At 35.6% G+C, this 27167-nt stretch overlaps 1 protein-coding gene across 5 annotated transcripts in view; it reads left to right on the forward strand.

Annotated features, from left to right (window-relative positions):
* BIRC6 (baculoviral IAP repeat containing 6) overlaps nt 1–27167 on the forward strand; it is a 222709-nt gene that overhangs the window by 79978 nt on the left and 115564 nt on the right. For 3 of the 5 annotated variants that reach the window (XR_013337241.1, XM_077772791.1, XM_077772793.1), the window contains exons 24-39: nt 6351–6538; nt 7321–7644; nt 7879–7978; nt 10343–10557; nt 10733–10941; nt 11381–11727; nt 12629–12848; nt 13341–13474; nt 14244–14381; nt 16106–16233; nt 20536–20667; nt 22290–22505; nt 23083–23266; nt 23903–24058; nt 24872–25002; nt 26090–26243. Coding sequence is in view for 4 of the 5 variants with exons in the window: in XM_077772791.1 (XP_077628917.1) it covers nt 6351–6538; nt 7321–7644; nt 7879–7978; nt 10343–10557; nt 10733–10941; nt 11381–11727; nt 12629–12848; nt 13341–13474; nt 14244–14381; nt 16106–16233; nt 20536–20667; nt 22290–22505; nt 23083–23266; nt 23903–24058; nt 24872–25002; nt 26090–26243 (2976 nt within the window). In the remaining variant the exon portion in view is untranslated. The remainder of the gene's footprint in view (nt 1–6350; nt 6539–7320; nt 7645–7878; nt 7979–10342; nt 10558–10732; nt 10942–11380; nt 11728–12628; nt 12849–13340; nt 13475–14243; nt 14382–16105; nt 16234–20535; nt 20668–22289; nt 22506–23082; nt 23267–23902; nt 24059–24871; nt 25003–26089; nt 26244–27167) is intronic. The other 2 variants (XM_077772792.1, XM_077772794.1) reach the window with 2 other exon arrangements.

Genomic DNA, 27167 nt, shown 5'->3' on the forward strand with positions numbered 1-27167 from the left:
TGATTTCTATTTAAATTGCTATAGGGTCAAAAATTACTCTGTCAGTCTTTTAGACTGTGTTGGGAATTGTCAAGGATCAGTTTTTATTTGCTTAAAAAAATTTTTAATGTTTGTTTATTTTTGAGAGAGAAAGAGAAAGAGACAGCTCAAGCAGGGGAGGGACAGAGATAGAAGGAGACACAGAATCTGAAGCAGGCTCCAGGCTCTCAGAGCCTGACATGGGGCTTGAACTCACAAACCATGAGATCATGACCTCAGCCCAAGTCGGACGCTCAACTGACTGAGCCACCCAGGTGTCCTCAGAATCAGGTTTTAGAAATATTCCATAAATATGTGACAACAATATTTACACCTGTTGGTAAATTGTACTCTGTCCATTTAGGTGTGTTTGCTAAATGTGTTCTTTGAATTCTCTTTCTATATTGATTGATTAACTCCTTAGTTTCTAAGGAGTTAAATTCTTGTCACTGTGCCTGTGGATTTGTAATTTTGAGTTTTATCAATTTTTATGTATTTTATGTATTTACCATACAAATTCACAATGATTGTTACCTTTCATGTGAATTGAATCTTTCATTATTAAGAATTATCTCTTTATCTCTGATGGCTATTTTTCCTAAAATTACTTTGAGCTTATATACTTTGTGTCAGCTTTCTTTTGGTTACTGTTAATATGATAGATATTTTTCCTTCTTTTTACTTTAAACTTTTTCTTTCATGGCTGCTTATAGTTGCTTTTTTAAAATCCAGTCTGATACTTTGTCTTTCAGTTGGAATATTTATTTGCTTTTAAAGTAATTACTGATATATTTGCTCTTAAGTCTGCTATTTTTTTTAATGTTTATTTATTTTTGAGAGAGCCCAGGAGGGACAGAGAGAGAGGGAGACACAGAATCCTGAATCTGTGGCACAGAGCCTGACCTGGGGTCTCAACTCCCCAACTGCGAGATCATGACCTGAGCCAAAGTCAGTTGCTTAACTGACTGAACTGCCCAGGTGCCCCTCAATCTGGTGTTTTCCTTCTTTTTTTGGGTGATTATATTTTTGGGGGGCTGTTTGCCTACTTTTTACTGTTTTTAGCAGTTAATCCCAGAGGTGATAATATACACATACCCTTTATATATTCAGAAGTCCAGTTGCTGTTTGTATTGTACAGTGCAAATATCTAGAACATTTACCACCTTTCTGATTTATATGGCGTTGTGGTCTTATACCTTAATTTTACTTGTATTTTGTTTCCCAAATGCATTATTACATTTTTTTTATATTCACTGTTCATTTGGATTTATCTCATAATTCCATTTTATTTCCTCTTTTTTTCTTTTTTGGCATTTGAGCTGCAATCAAGTATAATTTTCTTTGTTTGCAAAGTATTCCATAAGGTCTCTTTTTATTGTTGAATGATGAGTAAACTTAGTTTTGAAAGAGGAAACTTTTAAATTTTAAAAACATAGTTAGATGAACAAGCCACACAGCCATTATCCACATTCCAGTATTATTGATGTTTTTCACATTTCTTTTATCTCGGCTTTTTTTTTCTTTGCTGAAGCACTTCAAAACAAATACTAGATATTATATTGTTTTTCTTTTCATATATATATATAAAATGTATAATACAGGTGTAAAGTACCTAAACAGTGTGGATATGGTCTTTAATAACTGATGCAACATATTCATTTTTATCATAGTCATGTAAACTATAATTTGTCCTGATCCATTTTTATCATAATCGACTAAATTAGCGTAATCAATTTCATGGTATGGTCTGTTTTCCACACTTAATTGAATTTATCTGAATATCCAAACAGTATATTTTACATTTGGCTTATTAGATCCAGAGGTGTCCTCTTCATTCTCAAAGTATGTTTTGACATGTTACAGAATTTTAAGTTAGTTATTATTTCTCTTAGTGATTTAAAGATAGTTTTTTCTTGTCATTTCCACTGTGTGTGTTAGACATTGCCTGTCAGTCTCACTATTCCTCTTTTAAGGTTACTGTCAGCTCTCAAGCTATTTGTGAGATTCATTCATATTCTCCCACCCCACCACCCCGAGCATTTTTCTGTGATGTTCCTATAGTCAGTTTCCTTTGTACTTATCCTGCTTAGGATTCATAAGCCTTCCTGAAACCTTACTTGATAGCTTCCATTAGCTTTAGAAAGATCTCAGCCATTAACTGTTCAAACAGTGCTTCTGCCTTGTTTTCTGTATTCTTTTTCTGCATTTCCCGTTTCATGTGTTACACCTCATCATTTATATAAAATTTATTCAAAAAATTCTCCGTTTTTTTAAGACCTCTCCTTTTACTATGGCTATTTTCTTCTAATTTATCTTAGTTTACTAGTTCTCATTCTCTCCTATTTATGGGAAAAAACTACCCTTACTCTACTCTGCTGCAGTGTTAGTATTGTCCTGTTAAAATCATATCTGCTCTGGTATGGGTCTGTTTTTGTTCCATTGGTCAGTTATTCTAGCCTTATGCAGTACCTAATTGTCTTAATTATTGTAACTTTATATTAAGTCTTGAAATCTGATAGTATACACTCATCAGTTTTGTTTTTCTTTTTTGGTAGATGTTAAAAATTGGTATAAAGCTTGTTGTGCAGTCATTGTCACCAATTGCAGAATATTTACATTACTCCACAGAGAGCTTCTGTAGTCATTAGCAGTCACTCCCCATCACCCCTCCCCTCCATCGCCTGGCAGTCACTAATTTTTGTTGTGTGTCTATGGATTTGTCCACCCCATACATCTCATATAAATGTGGAATCATAAGTTTGTGGCCCTTTAGTCTTGCTTCTTTCACTTAGCATAATTTTTCATGTTTCATCCATGTAGCATGTTTCAGTACGGCATTCCTTTTTATGACTGAATAGTATTCCAGTGCATGGATATGCTACTTTTAAAACAACTTGGATATACTTCATATTGTTTATGCACTTAGACGTTAATGGATGTTTCAGTCATTACTTCTTTTTAAAAAAATTTTTTTTAATGTTTTATTTATTTCTGAGAGAGAGAGAGACACTGTGAGCAGGGGAGGGTCAGAGAGAGAGGGAGTCACAGAATCTGAAGCAGGCTCCAGGCTCTGAGCTGTCAGGATAGAGCCCGATGTAGTGCTTGAATCCATGAACCGTGAGATCATGACCTGAGCCAAAGTCGGATGCTTAACTGACTGAGCCACCCAGGCACCCCATTTGAGTCATTACTTCTTTTTTGGCTGTTAAGATAAACGCTGCTGTGCAGCATATTTGTGTATATTTTTGTGTTTTCACTTCTCTTGAGAATATACTTAGGAGTGGAATTCACCATTTTTCTTCTTAAACACAAGGTTTTCTTTTTTTATTAAAGTTTTTAAGAAATATTTATTTTTGAGAGAGAGCACACGTGCACCTGCCCACAAGCAGGGCAGGGGTAGAGAGAACGAGAGGGAGACAAAGAATACAAAGTAGCCTCCAAGCTGTTGGTGCAGAGCTCGATACAGGGTTCAATTTCAACAACCAAGCTGCGAGATCGTGGTCTGTACCGAAGTCGGATGTTTAACCAACTGAGCCACCCAGGCACCCCTAAGAATAGTTTTTCTTAAAGATTCTAGGTCTTTGTTATTTCTCTTTCCCCCTCAGCTTTATTGAAATATAATTGACATCATAAGACTGAGCAAATTTAAGATGTACAATGTATTGGTTTGATACATTCATATATCCTAGAATGATTACCATGATAGCATTAGCTAATGCCTCTGTCCTATCACACAATTACCATTTATTTTTCTGTGTTGAAAACATTTAAGATCTAATCTTAGCACCTTTCAACTACCCACAGTAAAAGGAGAGATTTAAAAACTAAGAATCATATTCATATTGATGGTGTAACACATGAAATTGAAAATGCGAAAGTATAAACTGTACAGCATTATTATTATATTATTAACTTTATACAGCATTATTATCATGATGCTGTACATTAGATCTTTGTGTTTCCATTTAAATTTTAGAATCATCTTGTCAGATAATACACCTAAAAGTTGTTATTTTTTTAATTTGGAATTTGAATATAAATCATTTTGGGAGAATTGACATCTTAATATTAAGCCTTTTACTTCATTAACATGATATATCTAGTGTATTTAGGTCTTCAGTTGCTCTGGGAGATGTTTTTAGTTTTTAGTGTTGATGTTTAGCACATCTTTTTCAGATTTATCCTTAGCTGTTTGATTTTTTTTTTTTGCTAATAAAGCAATATTTTTCTTTATTTCCCTTTTTTTGGTTGCTTGTCTTTAAAAGTATAATTAATTTGTGTATATTAATCTCATGTGACACTTTTATATTAGCTTACCAATTCTAATAGTTTTAGATTCTTAAAGACTTTATATATACAATCATGTCATCTGTTAATAAGTTTTATTTTGTTGTTTTTCTAATCATTATATCTTTTACTTTTTTTCTTGCTTTTTTGTGCTTTCTAGAATTTACTACATGATACTGAATAGATATGGTGGTTATGGTAGTTTTTATTTTGTTTTCATCTCTCTCTCTCTCTCTCATATATATAAATGGTTTTTGACTCTCTCTGTATAAAAATAGAAAAGGATATTGCAGACTCAGACTGGGCAAAAGAGCTAAAAAATTTGTAGTTGCAAAATCACTTATTTCTTTTGGAAAGTATCTTTGTGTTTCTGGTGACTTACTTCATTTTCCCACAAGTATTATTTGGGCATTGGATTTTAAAGTCTGTTTAGGGCTAAACTCCACATGGTTAATACTGAATATGACTATAATTACCCAAAAAAGTACAATAGGAGTGCTTAAGTAAGTCCAACAATTTTCCCACTGGAGTTGGAATTAATAGCTGTCTCTTTGATGGAACATTAGATGAAGTAAATGGATTTCATTTGGCAGCACTTAGCTTATGTGAGTTTTGATTGCTCGCTCTTTGACCAAGCTTGTAGGATTCTTGAAAGTTAAATGAAGTATAGTATGGCTATTCTGTAATAAATGTATGTTGTTTTTTTTAAGTTGAGGACACTTTTAATTGTAAAAGTTTTCATTGTTACTGCTATCTTGTTGATTACAGTTTAATTTTTTAAATAGTTTATTTTTTGAATCCTGGCACAGTGTAGCATTGTTACTTGTTAAGATAGGCTGTCATGTACCTGGGTTTTTTTCCCCCGCCTCCCTTTCAGGTATTAGCAAATTGCTTTCTTCAGCTTTAGAGTCATTACGTATACAGTGGGTAACAGTAGAACCTACCTGTGTGCCACTGCAAAGACAGATGAGTTGATTCAAGTAAGTTCCGTGCTTGGCACTGTGCTTCCTCATTGGCTTTGTGTTCACACAGTCCTTGGTTCCAACCCTAGTTTTACCACTACCAGCTCTACAGGTCCCTTCTCTGAGTCATCAATTTAAAAACAGAGTTTTAGTATCTGCTTCTCAGGTTGTTCATCTCTTGAATACAGTAATTAGTTAAAATACTGTCACATGGTAATGCACACTAAACATTTGCTACTGTTGTAATGGTTCTCTTTTCCCAATATACCTATATTTTGTGCTAATCTGTTTCATTAAGTTGTGATATTAAGCTTTTATCTTAGCTTTTCCTAAGAGTTTTCCACAAATATTGTTAAATATTTAATGAGGAGTTATTTCTACAATTTATATTTGAGTAACACTGTAAAGTCAAAGATGTTTAACCTACAAGATTTCATAGAGCCGTTAATGGTAATATTCATGTGTAAGCCGCTGTGCCAGACTTACTTGACATAGGTCAAATCAGAGCTGTTTCTCTCCATATTAGTGTTCTGGGGAGCATATGGTAGGAAACATTGTTTTACGTATTCTATGTGGGCCAGACTGTGTCTAGGCTATGCTTTAAAATGAAGACATAAGTATCATCAGATTTTTTAAATGATATTCTTATAATTGAAGGTTTTTTTGACCTTTTTGCAGGAGGGAGAAGGAGGTATTGCTATAGGAAAACTTAGTAAAGCAAATTTCAGTTTATTTGTTATGCTCAAATTGTATAATAGGATTACTCTCATTTTGTGTTTTTATTTTAGCCATATTAAATGGGATTTCTTACATGCTGAAAATGTTTCTAAGTTCAAAGGTATACTAACTAATTTTTCTTTGATTTGGGAATAGTTCCTGGATCCCTTAAAGTCAAATACTAGTATTATCAATGAGTATGCTTTTATCATTAAGACTTTTGTCATTAAGACTTCCCTATTATACTCTATAGCTTACTATCTTTTAAAATGAAACTTTAGTTTTAATGTCAAAATAGTATACTTGGAATATGTTTCTATGTGAACCTTTTCTTCATCCCTTTTCTCCCCCCTTGTCTTACGCCAGTGAGTTCCTTCGGGGTTACTCCTGCAGTAGGTGGACTGTCATCGGGGACAGTTGGGGAAGCTTCGACAGCCCTGAGTTCAGCAGCCCAGGTAGCTTTGCAGTCTCTCTCTCATGCAATGGCTTCAGCCGAGCAACAGCTGCAGGTGCTGCAAGAGAAACAGCAGCAGCTTTTGAAGCTTCAGCAACAGGTTGGAGACTCTTTGGCTCTTTGTTCATGCTGTCTCTAAACTTCAAAAGCTGAAAAAAGTACTGTAAAAATGACCATTATTTTCGTAAAGGAGAGTAGGTTGACCGATCTGAGCTAATCAGTTTCTGCAAAAATTGAGGTAATGTCTTTGTGATATATCTGAGTGTTTAAAAATTATGTAAGTAAATTTTATTTGGCAAGTATCTGAGGGATTATAATTGATATTTGGGGGGGGCAGTCTTTAAGTAAAATTCATCGTAACTCCGTTTAAACACTCTTGGTCTAATGTTATGGTTACCAGTTACTATTTTTATATATTGACGAACCTAAAACATTTTAAAAATGATTTGAAATCATGTGGATTAAAATTTAGTAACAACGACAGATGCTTGGGAGTTTTCATTGTTGTCTAAATACATCCCTTGCGATTCTAGGTGACAGATTGCTTCAGGTTAGGCGACACAAGGGTCAGCCTCCTCCGATTAATGTTTTATCCTGAGTAGAGTTGTGGTTCCTTGTTTATATGGCAGTTGTTCTTCTTCCTTTCCACCTTTGCTTTGTGGAAGTCCAAGTTTCCAGAACGCAGGGAATTTGATCTCAAATATTTAATGAAGTTCATATAGTGAAGAAAAGCTCAATTTACGTTGAGTCCATTTAATTTCATTTTTACTTAACTAGGATCTAGTGAACCATGTTTATCTTCATAAGGCATTCCTGTGTAGTGTTCTCCACAGTTAGGTAGGCAGGATCCGTCTAAATTTGTTGTCTTTACTTCTTTTACAGAAAGCAAAGCTGGAAGCCAAGTTGCATCAGACAACAGCCGCAGCGGCTGCCGCAGCATCAGCAGCTCCAGCAGTAGGTCCTGTTCACAACTCTGTGCCTTCCAACCCGGTGGCAGCCCCCGGATTCTTCATCCACCCATCTGATGTTATTCCACCCACTCCAAAAACAACACCACTCTTTATGACTCCACCACTCACCCCACCCAATGAAGCAGTTTCCGTTGTGATTAATGCCGAACTTGCACAGCTTTTCCCAGGCTCAGTTATTGATCCCCCAACAGTCAATCTTGCTGCACATAACAAAAATTCCAACAAGTCCAGAATGGTAAATTCTTATATTTTAAGTAGGTGTGCGCTTAGACGTTTAAAAATATTGTGATGTATACACTAGCTTGAGAAGGCAAAATTGTATTATGCCAATGTGATACATCAAATTAGATTGTTTTCTAAAATTTTACAGAATGTACATCAGATGAGACTTGTTAATTTGATATACGGTTACTAGTTTGTATAGAGCAAGAGTAATATCAATATAGAGTTATACTTTTTTCTTTTCTAGAATCCACTTGGTTCTGGTCTAGCTCTTGCAATTTCTCATGCTTCACATTTTCTTCAACCTCCACCTCACCAGTCCATTATTATAGAGCGAATGCATTCAGGTAATCTTTGACTTTCTTAAGGTATTTTTCTTGCCTGTTCTGCTAGCCCTTAATATTCTGTAGTTGATTTTTCCTTTCCAAGTTAATCACTTCTGTTCCTTGGTAAGTACATTTTACCAGAAGTATGTACTACATAAGGCTCCAGCTGTGTAGTAACCACATTGGGTGGCAAAGTGCTCCTGGGTAGGTTGACTAGTTCTGTCTAGGCTGTGGATTTCACCTGGACATGGATCCCACCTGTTGAACTCTAATGGACATGTATATCTAACTCCATTGTAGCTGCTCAATTATCATTACACTGGAAGTTACACTTAAATATTCCTAAGAACAGCATCCCGGTGTTGAAATCATTTCCAGAAAATAGCAGACAGACTTACTGCTGAATTTAGTAACTTAAGTAAGATTAATAACATTTCATGGTCTCTTGATAATTCAAATTCTACTTAAGTTTATTCCATATTTACATGCTAGCAACCTGTAACTGGGATAGGTGGTTCACTAATAAACCACAGGTGATTTTAACTTTATCATCCTATCAAACTATTAGTTCTGGGCTTGTGCTGCAGCAGAATTCAACAGACTCCTCTTATAGAAGAAAGTACTATGCCTATAATGCAGACTGTGTCACTTTGCATCATATGAATAGTTTATTGCATTGCACTGTTTCTTTTTGGAAGAGAGAGTTTTTTAAAAAAATAAACAGTTGAATTCTTTTTGGTTTTAATAAATTTTAAAGTTTATTTGTTATTTAGAGAGAGAGAGAGTGCATGAGCTGGGGTGAGGCATAGAGAGAGAGAGGGAGAAACAGACTCCAGGGTAGGTTCTAGGCTCTCAGTTGTCTGTGCAGAGGCCAACCTAGGGCTTGAACCCAGCAGCTGTGAGTTCATGACTTGAGCTGAGGTCAGATGGTTAACTGACTGAGCCACTCAGCTGCCCCTAAAGTAAAAATTCTTAATGGTGTTTTTTGCTCAACTAATCCTTCATTGGTATCAACATCAGCATTTGTAACGTTTAGAGTGTGTTTTGTTGTGTAGTCTTAGGAAATGTGAACAGTTGTTTATACTGCAGTTTGGTCTTGTTTTATCAATGGAATTGACTGTAGGATGTAGAATAATTATGTTCTTTGTTTTTTGTTTGTTTTTTTTTTAATCTGGGAAAGTATTGGTAACTACCTTGTTTGCTTTTAAACTAGCTCCATTAAAAACTAGTTCTAGAAATTCAGTTGATTCCTTCACTGTGAAATGTAGCTGGCAAGGTTATTAGAATAGTGCTCCTCACCGTAAAGAAGAAAAAAATTACGTGATTAATGATGCTGTCTACTATTTCACTAATTGGGCTTATTCTGAAATGTGTGTGAGCTGAGAGATGCAAATCTCTTCTTTCTTCCGTTCCTCTCTGATCATTTTTGCCTTTCATTAACGTGTGCATCTCAACCGTGCTGAGTGTGATTCTAGTACTTGTACAAAGAGGCAACCCTGTCTCTTGAGTGTGATCCTTGAGAGTAAGCCATCGACTTCACCTAGTACTGAACTGAGGAGACAGTGATGTGTCAGTAGCTGGGCAGAAACAGGGTTTGAGACAATCTGTATTTGTCTTCATTGGAGGACCTTCCTCAGGAATTTTTTATAGTGGTGGTGCTGACAGCATGTGATTTCCACCTTGCACTTTTACTTTACATTGTAACCACAATGTAAAATCTCACTCCAGAAGAAGTTAATCAAGGCTTGAGGAAACTAAGGTAATATAATTTGGTATCCTCAATGCATCTAGGTGGAAATTTATTTTTTTAAATGACCAAATGATTGAAAAAAGAACAGATACCTTTAAGAATTCATCTATATACTATTTTTGATAACACGGTTTTTCTACTCTGATGTTTTAAATTAAGTTCAGGGCACCTGGGTGGCTCAGTTGGTAAGGTATCCAGTTTCGGCTCAGGTCATGATCTGGTGGTTCGTGGGTTTGTGTCCTGCATTGGGCTCTGTGCTGACAGGGTCAGAGCCTGGATCCTATTTTAGATTCTGTGTCTCCCTCTCTGTCTGCCCCTCCCTCACTTGCACTCTGTCCCTCTCTCTCTCTCTTTCAAAAATAAATACACATTAAAAAAATTAATTACGCTTATATGCACAGTTGATTGTCATTATAGTAACAAACTTATTCTTGTGTATTTTTTGCTTCAGTCTTAACTAGCATGGATTGAGGTTTCTGAAAATTTTCAAAGGCTACCTAGTCTTTTTCTCATTTGTTTGTTGTTTAATAAGTTGATTTCATATTTTAAGATGAGTGTTCCCAACTATTTTTTAATGTATCTTTTGGTTAATTGAAACAATGGTATTTTTTGTCATCTATTGCTCTCTCTCATAGGAGCAAGGAGATTTGTGACCTTGGATTTTGGCAGACCAATACTGTTGACAGATGTATTGATTCCCACTTGTGGAGACTTGGCCTCCTTGTCAATTGACATTTGGACATTAGGAGAAGAGGTGGATGGGAGGCGACTGGTAGTGGCAACTGATATAAGCACCCATTCACTAATTCTGCATGATTTGATACCACCTCCTGTGTGCAGATTCATGAAGGTAAAATACTTCAAGACAGCGAATTCCATGTTTCTGACAAGTTATGAAAGATACTTAGACATAGAATTAAAAAGTATAACTGCTTTTTTAAATACATTGCTCAGAACTTTATTGCAGATGGATGTGTATGTATATTTATGTTTTTGCTTTTTGTTTTTTTGTTTTTTAATTTCAGATCACTGTCATTGGACGTTATGGAAGTACAAATGCCAGAGCCAAAATCCCATTAGGATTTTACTACGGTCATACGTATATCTTGCCTTGGGAGAGTGAGCTGAAGTTAATGCATGATCCTTTAAGGGGAGAGGGTGAATCTGCAAACCAACCAGAAATTGATCAGCATTTAGCAATGATGGTTGCTCTACAGGAAGATATACAGTGCAGGTTATTAGAAAATTGCAGTTTATTTAATCTTATTGAAACCTTTTATATTGTATGCCTTATGTATATTTTCCAAGAAATGCCTTTTCATAGATGTATAGAAGAGAACAAAAGGACAGGGCACCTGGCTTAAGTCAAAAGAGCATGTGACTCTTAATCTTGGGGTTATGAGTTGAAGTCCCACTTTGGGTGTAGAGATTACAAAAAAAAAAAAAAAAAGAACTTTTAAAAAAAGAACAAAAGGAAGTAGGAAACTAGAACATTACAGTGATACTTGATAAATTAAAATATTGTGATTAAATAATTGGCTCTATTTCTTTAATACTTAACTGATTAATTCTTTTTAATGGTTGTAGAGATTTAATTTTCAGTGTACATTTATACATACACATCAAAGAAAGCATTGCAGGGATTATTTTGTACATGTGTTTTTTATTTACAGGTATAACTTAGCTTGTCATCGACTGGAAACTCTTTTGCAAAGTATCGATCTTCCACCTCTCAACAGTGCTAACAATGCACAGTACTTTTTGCGAAAACCAGACAAGGCAGTTGAGGAAGATAGTAGAGTTTTTTCTGCCTATCAAGATTGTATTCAGCTACAGCTTCAACTGAATTTGGCTCATAATGCAGTACAGAGGCTCAGAGTAGCTCTAGGCACAAGTCGGAAGGTATTAAGTGAAACATCGGATCCAAAAGATTTGATTCAGACATCTTCCACAGAGCAGTTACGTACCATCATCAGATATTTATTGGACACTTTGCTCAGTCTTCTTCACTCTTCCAATGGTTTGTATTTGGCTTAAGTTCTTCAAATCCTAGAAATGTGTTTGATGTGATTTTGTTGCATGTTGTGTTGTTGTGTTAATACTTCCTGAGTATAGCTCATTTTGATATCCTATCTTTTTTTTTTTAATGTTTTATTTATTTCTGAGAGAGAGAGAGGCAGTGTGAGCAGGGGAGGGTCAGAGAGAGAGGGAGACACAGAATTGGAAGCAGGCTCCAGGCTCTGAGCTAGGTATCAGCACAGAGCCCAATGCGGGGCGTGAACCCATGAACTGTGAGATCATGACCTGAGCTGAAGTCGGGCACTTAGGCGACTGAGCCACCCAGGCGCCCCTGATATCCTTTCTAAAGTGACTATGAATTGTGTTTGTAGGTTAACTCCCCCCCCCATACTTTTACTTGTTTTTGTTTTAAATACATTTTCGATTATTTTCTTGAGTTTTGCTGTTGATGGTGGCACATCATTTAGTTATTGGCAATACATTAAATATTGTTATTATGAAAACTGTTACTAAATTGCTAACCTAAGATATTGTAATTTTCTAACCAGGGGCTATTTTTGATGAATACACATGCACTCTGAGCTATTTTTGATCATTATACATGCACACATGCAAAGACATGTACTCAGCTATCTGATATACCCAACTCCACCCGTAAGAAATATAGTTGATTGAACTGCTTCCTAGTAGCTTTTCTCCTCCCCAAGTGTTAAATTAAAATTAAAATTCTAAATTAAAATTAAAATTCTACTCGTGAAGAATAATTAAATGAATAGCAAAATAAATAAAATACAATTGTGTACTGATTGCTGGTAAAGAGGAAAGTGTACTTAGGTATGCTGATACTGATATTACAGCATACACTTAAATAGGAAATTTTATTGTTTTCTGTTTTGTAATAGGACACTCTGTTCCTGCAGTTTTGCAGAGCACGTTTCACGCCCAGGCCTGTGAAGAGCTCTTTAAACACTTGTGCATCAGTGGAACCCCAAAAATACGATTGCATACTGGTCTTCTACTTGTTCAGCTCTGTGGTGGTGAAAGATGGTGGGGTCAATTTCTTTCTAATGTTCTTCAGGAATTGTACAATTCAGAGCAGCTTCTCATCTTTCCACAAGATAGGTAGGTCACAAGATACTGGAGTTGTTTGTTATTCGTAATTTCTGCTTCTCATAGTCAGTGCTCAGATTTTGAAATCCTATATATGTGGATACTGAATGGAGAAATGAAGCATGTCTTTCCGGGGTTTGGGAAATGCCCAGCAAAGCGCATGTTGAAGATTACACATGATATAACCAGACTACCTTCTTTAGTTTTGTAATTCAATCTGCAGAGTTTGTAATTTGTGTTTACAAGTATTTCCTAACAGATTATGTTACTTTATCTGTTAAATATATTTTTTGAGACTTTGATAAAGTTCTCTTCTTGATTTCTTATAGATATAGTTAAGAAATACAACCAGTAGTTTGAAAAGAGGTAATTTTAACATCATAGCTCCAGATATTAGTCGTGCTAAGAATTGCACATCCTATCATTTGTTTGTTAAATTTCAATGTAAATTATTTTTTAAATGAGGAAATTGATTCATACTGAGTATTTATATCTCTTTTTTAGGGTATTCATGTTACTTTCCTGCATTGGTCAAAGATCTCTTAGTAATAGTGGAGTATTAGAAAGCTTACTAAATCTTTTGGATAATTTATTGTCACCTCTTCAGCCGCAGTTACCCATGCATAGGAGGACAGAAGGTATTGTTTAAAGTGGTCGTCTTTTGTAAAAACATAAGATTCCTATTACTACTGCTGTCATAAAATGGCTACTGTGAAGTACTTACTTTAATAATCATCACAACACATTTTTATGTTAATATTTTCATGATGTAGACTTTCATGTAGTTGATTGCCATATGTTTATAGCTTTAAAAGTCTATTATGTTTTCATTATTTGAATTTTGAATTTGGGAACTATTGTGTTTTTTCTATATACTCATAACTAAGATCAAACTCTCTTATTTTAGTGTTGTGTTTATTTTTGAAAGAGAAAAGGTAGAGAGAAAGAAAGAACACGAGTGGGGAAGGGACCGAGAGAGAGACATAGGCTCCACGATTTTAGCTGTCAGCAGAGCTCAATGCGGGGCTCAAAGCCTGGAATCAAGATCATGGCCTGAGCTGGATTCAGATGCTTAATTGACTGAGCCACCCAGGCACTCCTCACAGTCTCTTATTTAAGTCTCTGTTAATTTAAGGCACAGTTGCTGTTCTGGTCATCGATAATATATTTCATTTGAGCAACAAAATTGTTATTGGGAAAAAACTTAAGAACATAGTTTATAAAACTTTATGAATGAGAAAGTGAGAGATTTTTTTTTTAATTTAGTTATTGTAAGCCTAAGACTAGGACCTTATACCTTGTTTCCTAGTTTATAAATTATTATCTGTTGGATTCAACCTATGACTAAGAATCTATTTTCATACCATAGACACCTGATTGTTTTTTCTCCCTGTCATCTCTACATAGGAGTACTAGATATTCCCATGATCAGTTGGGTTGTTATGCTGGTGTCCCGGTTGTTGGATTATGTGGCAACTGTTGAAGATGAAGCAGCAGCTGCAAAGAAACCTTTGAATGGTAAAGACAGGGAAAGGTTTCTGACAGGTATCAGAAGTTTATAATAATCTGTTGGTGGGGATTTTGAGTGAGTACACAGTTGTTCCAGAACTGGCTAGTCACCTGGAAATTCCAGCTGTATGTAATTTATGTAAAGTGTGAATTAAATTTACCAGAAATCTGTTTTAAGGTTAGAATTTATTTTTGAAGGACTTAATGGACAAACCCCTATGTGAGCATGACTTTTAATGTCTGAATACAACTATGTCTTTCAATGAGGTTTTTCTAGGCTCATTTAAACACTTTGTAATACCATACATATCAGTGAATTTATGAATAGGAAATCTGTTATTTTGGTATAGTGTGTCACTCTATTTATCATCATGGAGTATTGTTCTAATCAACTATAAAGAGCTTTTATGCTTATATTCAGAAATTACCAAAAATTTTTTTGAGTTTCTGTCTTTCTCCTTGAAGTTTCGAGGCATAGAAATTTAAAAAAAAATTTTTTTATAGTTTATTATTTTAGGGACAGAGAACAAGTGAGGGAGGGGCAGAGAGAGAGGGAGACACAGAATCCAAAACAGGCTCCAGGCTCCGAGTTGTCAGCACAGAGCCCGACATGGGGCTTGAACTCACGGATCTAGAGATCATGACCTGGGCAGAAGTCTGACGCTCAAACGACTGAGCCACTCAGGCACCCCGAGGCATAGAAAAATTTAAAAATTAAAGGAAATCAGACTGTAAGACAAATTATTTTTTTTCTTTTTTCCAGCCTAACAACATTTTTCCTAAAGGTTTTGAAATAGCTGCACCTTATATCTAAGTGCCATAATTTTGAATTTTACACATTGTCTGGGCCATAGTATTAAAAAAGACCCCTCAGGGTGTTTTATAGGTAAATCAGTTGATTATCATTTGATAAATGGTGTCCATTACATTTGATGAAAGGGTGGGAAATTTTATTCATTCAGAGAAAATATGTCTTAAATATTTAGAGTCAGTGTCTCAGTTTAGTCTTTTATGGGATACAGAGATATCTGTACAATTACATCTAACTGTCATATAAAGTTGGAATATTACACTATTAGAGGTCTTAGTTTTTATTTATAGCATTCCGATAATATGCAAATGCACTGTTGCAAGACATTTTTTGTAGGTTTTGAAGAATTTGAACAGACTTGACTAATGGATATTAGAGAATAGGAAAAGATATCTTTAGGTCTAAGCAGGTATAGACAAGTAATTGGAGATGGGTCAGGGGTGGTATTGAGCCTGAATTGAAAAGAGGAATGATACTTAAAGTAATAGTCTGGACACATTTAAAAAAAAATGAGAATAATTTGAGCTACACAGCATAATTATTGAACTGTTTAACCTTATTTTTACACTTATTAAGCCACATTATTGAACACTCTCTTTTTGGGTCCTTGCATGAACGTATGGGTTTGACATAGTAGTGAGCATTTGTTGTTGAATTGAGTTACATCAGTGGTGTGTTGTACAAAGATTAATCTTAAGGAACTGTGGGGAAAGATGGCTGTTATCTTAAAGGAAAGATTGGAGACAAGAAAACTCTGATCTTAAAGTCATTTAGGATCTGGATTAGCCTTTCTAGGGTTAAATCTTACTACTAATTTCTTTGTAATGCTCAGTTTCTTTAAAACTGCTTTGTTGTGATTGACATGTTTATAAATTTTTATTTTCTGGGTATGGAAAGTATTTTAAAACCACATTTTACAGAATTATTAATAAAACTTTTGCTCTTATAGGTAACCAGTGGAGTTTTATTAACAACAATCTGCACACTCACAGCATAAATAGGTCTTCGAAAGGCAGCAGTAGCCTTGATAGATTATATTCCAGAAAAATCAGAAAGCAGCTAGTTCATCATAAACAGGTAATTTTCAATACACTTTTAAAATTTTAATGTTTGAAAACATTGCTTTTGAGGTTGCATGAGCTTACTGTCAAATCTCACGTATGATATTTAATGAGGTACTTAGGGAAATTATTTAACAAGTTTTGAGACTGCTTCTTTATTTGTAAGATGGCAGCAGTTTGTAGTTTACAGATATTTGGTGAGGTCCTTTAACGTATCTGCCTTTTCACGTCTCTGTTACTACCATTCTGAGTGAGAGGCTTTCATTTTCCTTTGTCTGGTCAGAAGGCCTGTCATCCTTTTTGTTCTTTCTCAGTCAAACCTTACATCATTTCCTTCTCCAGTTCTTAGTATCTTCCAGTTGATCTGTGCATGAAGATCAAAGTCCTTAACATGGCTTGAGAATATGTGTCTTCTGCCCCTCTTTGTGCCTGTCAGGTTTGAATTTTAGTCTAGCCATATTGAATTTGAGTTCATGCACCACCAGTTTTCTCATCCAGGATTTTCCCATGTGGTGAGTTTCCTTTCCCACCACATAGGATAACCTAACTTACTAGGCATTAGTTCAGGCATTAGTTTATTTTTTTTAAGTTTATTTATTTATTTTGAGACAACAAGAGCGGGGGGAGGGACACAGAGAGAAGATCCCAAGCAGGCTCCGTGTAGTCAGCGGAGGGCCCCATGTGGTGGGGCTAAGATTCAGGAACCGTGAGACCAGACCTGAGCCAGAATCAGGAGTCAGATGCTTAACCAGCTGAGCCTCCCAGGGGCCCATCAGGCATTAGTTTATATTTGCTTCCTTAAAGAGGTTTTCTCTGGTTTCTAAATTAGGATCATACCCGCTAAATATGTTCCCCATGTCCTGTATTTTTCCTTTCATTATATTCATCATAAATTTTGGTAGGGATTCTTTTGTTACTATGAGATTTGTGTGTTTCACTGTGAGTAAATGATTTTTAAAGCCTTGTTAGGAGTAATGCAGAGTGTTCTGTTTTACCTGCCTTTTTTTTTCCTCAAAATATTTTTGAGATTCATCCATATTGAGTATATCATTGGTTCTTTTTATTCTTGAGCACTATTCCATGAATATCCAGAATCTGTTTATTCATTTTCCTGTTGATGACCCTTTAGTTTTGTTTTTTTTTCTTTTTGAAATATAAATAGGCATATATGTTTCTTTCTTTGCTTAATATGTAAATGTTTGCATGTACACCCACTCAATCTTTCTTTCACAGAGGGTCATGTATTAGAATGCGGCTTTTGTTATAGAACATCTGTGCATATGTCTGGATTTTTTCTTGGTTCCATGATTTCTCTTGAAATTACACATATTTGGTCCATATGCACTGTACTGTTTAGAAGTGAATTTATAGCTGACATCAGATTCTTGTGAGCCATTACTTTTTTTTTTTTTTTAATGGGTCTGTCTCTTTTCTCTTACAGTATATACAAGGTCATATACTACATCCTTCATACCTAGTATGGAGCCTAGTGTCTTATCAATAATTATTTATATAATTGATTTAAACTGTAATGAGAATTTATATGAAAATCCTTAGGATCTAAAGTTTGTGAAAGCTTTAGACTTCTTTAAAAACATGGACTTAGCACTAAATTGTTTTCACTTCTGTGTTTTTCAACTATAAGCTATTTGATCCTTTGCAAGAAAAATGATGTGAAGCTTCTCCCTCACCTTTTTTTTTTTTTTAACTCTTAACTAATTGTAGGTGGTAATAATTTGCATCCTTTTGAATTAGGCTGAATTTATTGAACACTTAATGTTTATGCTTGCTGTGTTTAATTTAGGATATAAAGGTGGAAAACAAACCTAAAATATAACCTACTCGATTTACCTTAGTAAAATACTACTATTTTATTCTTTACTGTGAAGGACATTATTGGGACAGTTGGCAAAACTTAAAATGGGGTATGAGTCATAGTTGGTAGTGGTATATTAGTAGTATTCTCTGATTTTGCTGGTTTTATTGTGGTTTGTAGAGAGATTTGGTTCCTAGGAAATACTAAAGTATTCAGGGTTGATTGGCCATCAGGTTGCCAACTTATTCTCAAATAGTTGAGGAAAAAAATGACTTTTTTGCCGTAATTAAAATTGCTGATTAAGACTGTGATTGTTTTGAAATACATTAAAATAATGTATTTGTTATTGTAATTGTTGGGTTTATTGTGGAACTTTTAGGATAGTTTTCTGCAAATACTGATTTATGGTAGTTCTCTCATACACATAACATATGTTGATTATCTAATACATGTGCGTACTGGTTTTAATTTAGGATACATTGTTCTTCATACATGGAGGTTATGGCCAAGGGAATATTTCTTTATAATATATTAAAATATCTTGCACGGCAAAGGAAACAACCCACAAAACTAATAGGCAACCAACAGAATGGGAAAAGATAGTTGCAAATGACATATCAGATAAAGGGTTAATATCCAGAATCTATAAGGAACTCACCAAACTACACGCCCGAAAAACAAACAACCCAGTGAAGAAATGGGCAGAAGATATGAACAGACACTTCTCCAAAGAGGACATCCAGATGGCCAACAGACACATGAAACGATGCTCAGCATCCCTCCTCATCAGGGAAATACAAATCAAAACCACACTGAGATACCACCTCACGCCAGTCAGAGTGGCTAAAATGAGCAAATCAGAGAACTCTAGATGCTGGCGAGGATGTGGAGAAACGGGCACCCTCCTACACTGTTGGTGGGAATGTAAACTGGTACAGCCCCTCTGGAAAACAGTGTGGAGGTTCCTCAGGAAACTAACAATAGAACTCCCCTATGACCCAGCAATAGCACTGCTAGGAATTTACCCAAGGGATACAGAAATGCTGAGTCATAGGAACACATGTACCCCAATGTTCCTAGCAGCACTCTCCACAATAGCTAAAACATGGAAAGAGCCTAAGTGTCCATCAACGGACGAATGGATCCAGAAGATGTGGTTTATCTATACCATGGAATACTACATGGCAATGAGAAACAATGGAATCTGGCCATGTGTAGCAACATGGATGGACCTTGAGGGTGTTATGCTGAGCGAAATAAGTCAGGCAGAGAAGGACAAATATCATATGTTTGCACATATAGGAGGATTAGGAGGAACTTGACGGAGGAACAAGGGGGAGAAGAAGGGCGGAAATGGTGGGGGAAAGGGAGAGAGGCAAACCATGAGAGACTCTTGAATGCTGACAAAAACTGAGGACTGATGGATGTGGGGGGGAGGGGGGATGGGCATGGAGGAGGACACTTGTGGGGATGAGCACTGGGTGTTATGTGGAAACTAATTTGACAAACTATTTGTAAAAAAAAAAAATGAAAAAAATATCTAAGAAAGTAGAAATTTTTGAGATGTTCTTTGAAGAAATAGGTTTAAGTTCTTAACAAATTATTCATTTATAATCATAGTTATTACCTTCTAGTGACTATACTTAGAATCATATTCTGCACATATGGCTATATGGAGATGTGGTGAAGTCATTCAGTGGATATTTAAGGTCTTCCTGTGCAGAAATTTTTTTTCTTGGTTTTGGTCTATTTGTCCATTGGTACTGGCTGGTGGTTACAAGGGGTTAGGATTTGGGCACCTGGGATGGGGGGGTGTGGGTGGGCAACATAAAAGAACATGAGGGAATCTGGTGGTGATGGAACTATCGTGGTGGTTCATGTGTCTCTACTTATGTAGAATTCAATACAAGTAAGATACACAAACATAGACACACTCAAAAGAGTAGAAGTGAAACTGGAGAAACCGGAATAAAATTGTTGTATTTTAACAATGTCAGTGCTCTGTTGTTGTATTATTGTATAGTTTTACAAAATGTTATCATTGGAGGAAATGGAAGTCTACAAAAGATCGCTCTTGTTTCTCACAACTGTATATCTATAGTTACCTCAATAAAAAATATAGGTATTTCAAAAACATACTACTCTTGAGGGAGGTTGCCATAAAAACAAAACTGAGAATATTACACAATAAAAAGATTTCCTTGCATATTTAAAAATACTTTTCCCTTCAAAAAATACGTATCAGTCAATCTCATTGGTGGCTTACATAAGAAAATCTTCCATTTATTTGCCTTTTCCCATGAGTGAAGAATGGATTAAGTCTAGTTATAACATGGAGAGAAAAGTCAGGATTTGGAAATGACTTATCAGCAAAACAGATCTTGCAGGGAGTTATTCCATTAGTTGTATGTATGAAGTGTATATGGTAATTTACTTTGTTTTTTTAACACTGTTAGCTAAATTTAGATTAAAAAGTTAGATTAATCTTCTTCTCCTTCTCAGCAACTTAACTTGTTAAAAGCTAAACAGAAAGCTTTGGTGGAACAGATGGAAAAAGAAAAAATACAGAGTAACAAAGGATCATCATATAAGCTTCTGGTAGAGCAAGCAAAACTAAAGCAGGCTACTTCAAAGGTATGAGCTATGGTTTTTAATGTAATTATTTTGGATAAGTCACTTTTCCTTTTAATTGAGTAAAGTATCTTTAACAATAATTAAGAAACTTAAAATATACTGCTTATCAACAGAAAAATCTATTCTAAACCCTTTTCTTGAGAGGAGATAGCTTTTAACTCAAGGAAATATAGGATAAATGTGGATTCACAGTATGTTTCCAGTGTGGTGTTTTTTTTTGTTTTTTTTTTAATTTTTATGCCTTTATTTTGAGAGAGACAGAATGCAAGCACAGGGAGGGGCAGAGCAAGAGGGAGACACAGAATCTGAAGCAAGCTCTGGACTCTGAGCTGTCAGCCTATATAGCCCAACACAGGGCTCGAACTCAGAGACGGAGATCATGACTGAGCTGAAGTCAGATGCTGACTGAGCCACCCACATGCCCTCCAGTGTGCTTACTTTAAAGTGGATTGTGTGCCAGTAAATTGAAGATAAAAGAGTCAAGGAAATGTATTGTGTATTTAATGTGTTCTTTCTAAGTGAAAATCCATCTAGTGATTTGTAAATAAAAATTTTAAATATAATGATATATTACTTAATTTTTTAAAAAAATGTTTATTTTTGAGAGAAAGAGGCAAAGTGACTGCAGAAGAGGGGCAGAGAGAGAGGCAGACACAGAATCTGAAGCAGGCTCCAGGCTCTGAGCTGTCAGCACAGAGCCCGATATAGGGCTCGAACACATGAACTGCACATAACCTGAGCCGAAGTTAGACAGTTAACCAACGGAGCCACCCAGGTGCCTCAGTTAATATTTATTTTTTAATTTTGGGGGGATAACACATATAGTAGCTGATTTTGTTTATTGTGTTTCTTTAAATATGAAGTTATTCCACCAGATTTTGCAGTAACTTGAGTTCATACTCTGTACTTGAAGTTATGTTATATGGGTTTATTATCCACCTTTTCTGAATTATGTTTTGGGTGTTTTGGTAATTTTTATTCAAGATGTTAGATTTGACCTAATGTAGCCTTAGTGTAGAATTTCACTTTTCAGAAATGGAAGTGAAAGTCTTCCATTTATTTCCCTTGGCCCATGGGTGAGGAATTGATTAAGTCTAGTTATAATATGGAGATAACAGTTAGGATTTGGAAATGACTTATCAGCAACATAGTTAAAACAGGATTTTGCAGGGAGTTGTTTATACCAGTAGTTGGATGTATGAAATCAGAAAGTACGGTTACTTTCTGAAGCTTATGGATTATCTAAAATTTTGTTCTTTAGAAGTTGTAAGTTTTCCAAAGTGAATATTTTCATCCATAAAGAATGTTCACTTAATAAGCACTGATTTAGGGGCGACTGGGTGGCTAAGTAGGTTAAACATTACCAACTCAGGTAATGATCTCACGATCCATGAATTTGAGCCCTGCGTGGGCTGTGTGCTGACAGCTCAGAACCTGCGGTCTGCTTTGGATTCTGTGTCTCCCTTTTTCTCTGCCCCTTTGCTGCTCGCTTGCGCAGGCATGCACACATGCTTGCTCTTTCTCATATTAATAATAGTAAACATCTTATAATAATAGATAAAAATACATAATAATAAACATTAATAAACACTGATTTAAATATTGTAAATTTCTCTGTGCAGCACTTCAAGGATTTAATTCGGTTACGTCGGACAGCAGAATGGTCCCGCTCTAATTTAGATACAGAAGTTACAACAACAAAGGAAAGTCCAGAGATAGAACCACTTCCATTCACCCTGGCCCATGAACGTTGTATTTCAGTAGTGCAGAAACTTGTTCTGTTTCTCCTCTCCATGGATTTTACATGTCATGCAGATCTCTTGCTGTTTGTTTGTAAGGTTAGTAAAGTAATAGGCATAATTTATAATTAGAGACTTCGAGGGTAAGAAAAAGAAAGAATGCAGTCCTTAATTGTTTGATTAAGAGAAATAATAGTGCTTTTATTGGTTTTCTTTATGTAATTCAGGTTTTTTTTATTGTTCTTTGAAAGATTTAAAAAGTATATTCCTTAAGAGATGTGATTCATATTTTTAACCTAGTTAAAACTATAACATAGATTTGAAATCTCTGTCAGGTAGGTATGTCTATCTCCAGCCTACCTTTTTCCTATTAATTAAAATAAGAAATACAAAAATAAGTGCTAGATTATGATGATTAGGGGTTTTAATGCCCTGAAGGCTTTCTTGTAGCATATTCATTATTTGTAACTATTATTTTTAACCAATCCACCAAAAATTTTAATGAGATTTTGATATTTGATTCATGAAAATACATTTCTCTGCATTTTGTCTCAAACAATTATTTTGACACTGAAAGCATATCTCATTAATGAGGACTATTATTTCAACTGTTTATTTTTGGAGAAAACATGTGTAATTGATGTTTAAGTGTCTGTTTTTTTTAAATGTATTGCAGGTCCTGGCACGCATTGCAAATGCCACGAGGCCAACTATACATCTGTGTGAGATTGTGAATGAACCCCAGCTGGAAAGACTGCTACTGCTTTTGGTTGGAACTGACTTTAATAGAGGAGATATATCTTGGGGTGGTGCTTGGGCTCAGTATTCCTTAACCTGTATGCTACAGGATATATTAGCAGGTTTGTCTGGGTGTATGTTTCATAGGGTATGTCCAAATTAGCTGGTCATGGCTTGAATAAGTAACATTTAAAAGAAACTGTAATTCTCCAAAGTGTAAAAGGTCTGTTTAATGTATCAGCAGCAACCATTTGGAGTTACTTTGTATTAGTTATGTTGACAGTTGTGATAAATGTCAAGTCTTTATGAGGAGTTACATTGTTAAAGAACAGGGACATTAGAGAAAGTCAGTTTCATTATTAATATTAGCAATGAGCTACTTATTCTTTATGTGGCCTTGAGGACTCTTTGTGCCTCATTCCTTTCATCCATAAAATGAGGATAATAAGAAAGAGTACCTTCCTTATAAAGTTGTTTTGATGAATGAGTGAGTTAATACATGTAAAGGAACTATAATAACTCCTGGTCATATTAAACATTTTGTGTTTTCTACTACTTACTTGTCTTTAACATTTGAGGATAGTGTGGTGGGTCCTAGTATTTCCACGGTAGGTGGAGAATCTTTTGCCTCAATCTTTCATAGTTGGTGGAGCATACATGGTGTCATTCTCTAAATTGGAGGGAAAATGTACTTTATATGATTTGGATATTGGTTAAGAAATTGTTAAAAACGGTTATGGCTCTCTTCTGTCGTATAGGAGAGCTGCTGGCTCCAGTAGCAGCAGAAGCCATGGAGGAAGGAGCAGTGAGTGATGATGTGGCTGCAGCAGCTGGCGACTCGGATGACTCCCTGCAGCAGTCTTCAGTGCAGCTGCTGGAGACTATCGATGAGCCTTTGACACACGACATAACGGGTACCTTCTTTATGTTTTATTTAAAAACATAGCTCGCTTGCTCTTTTTTTTTTTAATGAAAACAAATATTTTTTTAATGTTTTATTTATTAAAAAATTTTTTTAATTTTTTTTTTTTTTTTTAATTTCGGGAGAGAGAGAGAGTGTGAGCAGGGAAGGGTCAGAGAGAGGGGGAGACACAAAATCTGAAGCAGACTCCAGGCTCTGAGCTGGCAGTCAGCACAGATCCCAACGCAGGGCTCGAACCCACGAACCATGAGATCATGACCTGAGCCAAAGTCGGACGCTCAACAGTCTGAGCCACCCAGGCNGCGCCCCTGTTTTATATGTTTTTGAGAGAGACAGAGTGTGCATGGGGGAGGGGCAGAGAGAGAGGGAGACATAGAATCTGAAGCAGGTTCCAGGCTCTGAGCTTAGCACAGAGCCCAGTGTGGGGCTTGAACCCATGAAGAGTGAGATTGTGACCTGAGTTGAAGTCAGACTCTTAACCAGCTGAGCCACCCAGGCACCCTTGAATATATATGTCAAAATGCAGAATTTTAGTTCAGTAGAAAATTAATTTTTTTATATTATTTTTGTATTGTGGTTACTAAGGCCAAAACCGTATTGTGTTTTTTATTGGTTCTTTATAGATGGATACATTTTTGCATAATTTATTAGTGTTTAATTGTCAAATACAAAAATTTAGAGATGTTTATGTCAGTAGAAATATATGTTACATACAAGTAAAGTAACTTTCTGTAATTAAAATCAATATATTGGTTAGTTTTATGTTATATACTTTATCAGTGTAATTGTTTTCAATTATCTGAAGGTGCACCTCCTCTTTCTTTGGAAAAAGATAAAGAAATTGATCTTGAGCTACTTCAAGATCTAATGGAAGTCGACATTGATCCCTTAGATATTGATTTGGAAAAAGATCCTCTTGCAGCTAAAGTTTTTAAGGTATGATATGCTATTCTTTGCGTTTTAAATATTTCATTTTATACTTTTGGCTTATTAATCACTTAAAACAGGAAAGTATACCTGTTTATCACTAAATGTAATTCATTATTCATTGTTCTCAACATTCATTACTTTGCAGTTTTTTTATAATATCAATAGAATAGTATAAGGAACATGTACCCTTTTATTAATATAGCCACTGTTACTGTCTCCTAGATTAGTAAGAGCCACTCATAGGCATGGGGAAACTTAGTTATTGATTACTAAATTTCAAGCAGTGTTTAAGCTCATCCAAGCCCAGTGTATTGCAAGTTCTACTTTTATGTTAGCCTCAAATTTTTCTAAACAAGGTATTCCCCTGATACTTTATATTGTTTGTTTTTGTGTGTAAGAAATTTTGTTTTTTAAGTTTTAGTTATTTTGAGATGGAATATGAGTCAGGAAGGGGCAGAGAGAGCAGGAGAAAGAATCCTAAGCAGGCTCTGCACTGTCAGAGTGGAGCCTGATGCGGGTCTAACTCATGAACCATGAGATCGTGACCTGAGCCGAAGTCAGATGCTTAACTGACTGAGCCTCCCTGGTGCCCTGAGATTTTTTTTTTAAGGATGTTAATTATCCCTCAGATTCTAATAGCCTTTTACTTTTTTTTTTTTAAGTTTATTTATTTTGTGTATGAGACAGAGAGAGAGAAAGCAGAGTCGGGTATAGGTAGAGAGAATGGAGAGAGAATTCCAAACAGGCTCTGCACTGTCAGCACAGAGCTGAATATGGGGCTTGAACTCACAAACCGTGAGATCCTCACATAAGCTGAGATCAGGAGTTGGATGTTTAATTGACTAAGCCACCCATGCACCCACCCCTCTCTCAGATTCTAAATAAATAAGGTACTTCTAGATTTTGGTATAAAATCAAGAGAAAATTACTTAACTATTCCTATAGATGATTAAGGTGAGAAGTAGATTTTGGTGTTGTAAAGGGTGGGGAGCATGTTTATTTTGTAGTTTTGTTTGAATTTAGATAGTCTAAGTAATGTCATTCTTAATGAAGAGGTAAAAATAAACCACAATTTTTTTCCCACTTTTTAAAGCCAATAAGCAGTACCTGGTATGATTATTGGGGTGCCGATTATGGTACCTACAATTACAACCCTTACATTGGAGGTCTTGGAATTCCTGTAGCAAAGCCACCTGCAAACACAGAGAAGAATGGATCACAGACAGTTAGTGTTTCAGTATCTCAGGGTAAGTGGGTATTATATTCTAAGTCATGTGCTATTCTTTAAAACAAGTCCTCATTTTATGTATGCTTTGGCATATGAGAAAACGAGGCTGAGTGTGTGTGGTGAGGGTTTAGTTTCCCAGGTGTGCCATCAGAGTGACACAGACGTATGTTTTTGTGTCAGTCCATTTGGAGGAGCTTCCGTTTATGGTGCATTTTGTTTCTCAGAATAACACCAAACAAAATATGTTTGTGAGTTGTGTGGGATTGACAAGGACTTTAACTTAACTGATTGTGCTTTTTTAATTACTTTTTTGCTCTTAATAATAACTCATATTTTATTTGTGACAGATGAAACCACACTGAGTATTGTTTTTGCACTCTTCTAGTCATGTAGAATATATCAGAGGATTTAATTTCTTTTATAAATCAGGGCATTTTTCTACAAAAGCAATCAGGAAGCAAATTGCATCAAAATTAGGAAATTAACATTAGTACTAACATTCTTATCCCATTCCAGTTCAGCGTTTGTGTTTAAATAACGTCTTTTATGCAGAAGGATCCAAAGCAAAAAGATGCCTTGTCTTTAGTTGTCATTCTTCTTCAGTCTCATTCAGCCTGACATAGTTCTTTTTCATTCATTCATTCATTCATTCATTCATTCATTCATTCATTCATAGAGAAAGATAGAGCAGTGGAGGGGCAGAGAGAAGGGAAGAGAGGGATTCTTACCAGGCTCCACATTGTGAGCATGGAGCCAGACACAGGGTTTGATCTCACAGACTGCAAGATCAGACCTGAGCTGAAAACAAGAGTCAGATGCTTATGCGACTGAGTCACCCAAGTGCCTGCCAAGGTTCATCAGAGTTCACTTTCATGACCTTAATGCTTTTGAAAATTAGAAGCCAGTTATTTTGTAAAATGTTCTTCACAACTTGGGTTTGTGT

Source organism: Crocuta crocuta, unplaced genomic scaffold (genome assembly GCF_008692635.1).
Source record: "Crocuta crocuta isolate KB4526 unplaced genomic scaffold, BGI_CrCroc_1.0 scaffold363, whole genome shotgun sequence".
NCBI lineage: Eukaryota > Metazoa > Chordata > Mammalia > Carnivora > Hyaenidae > Crocuta > Crocuta crocuta.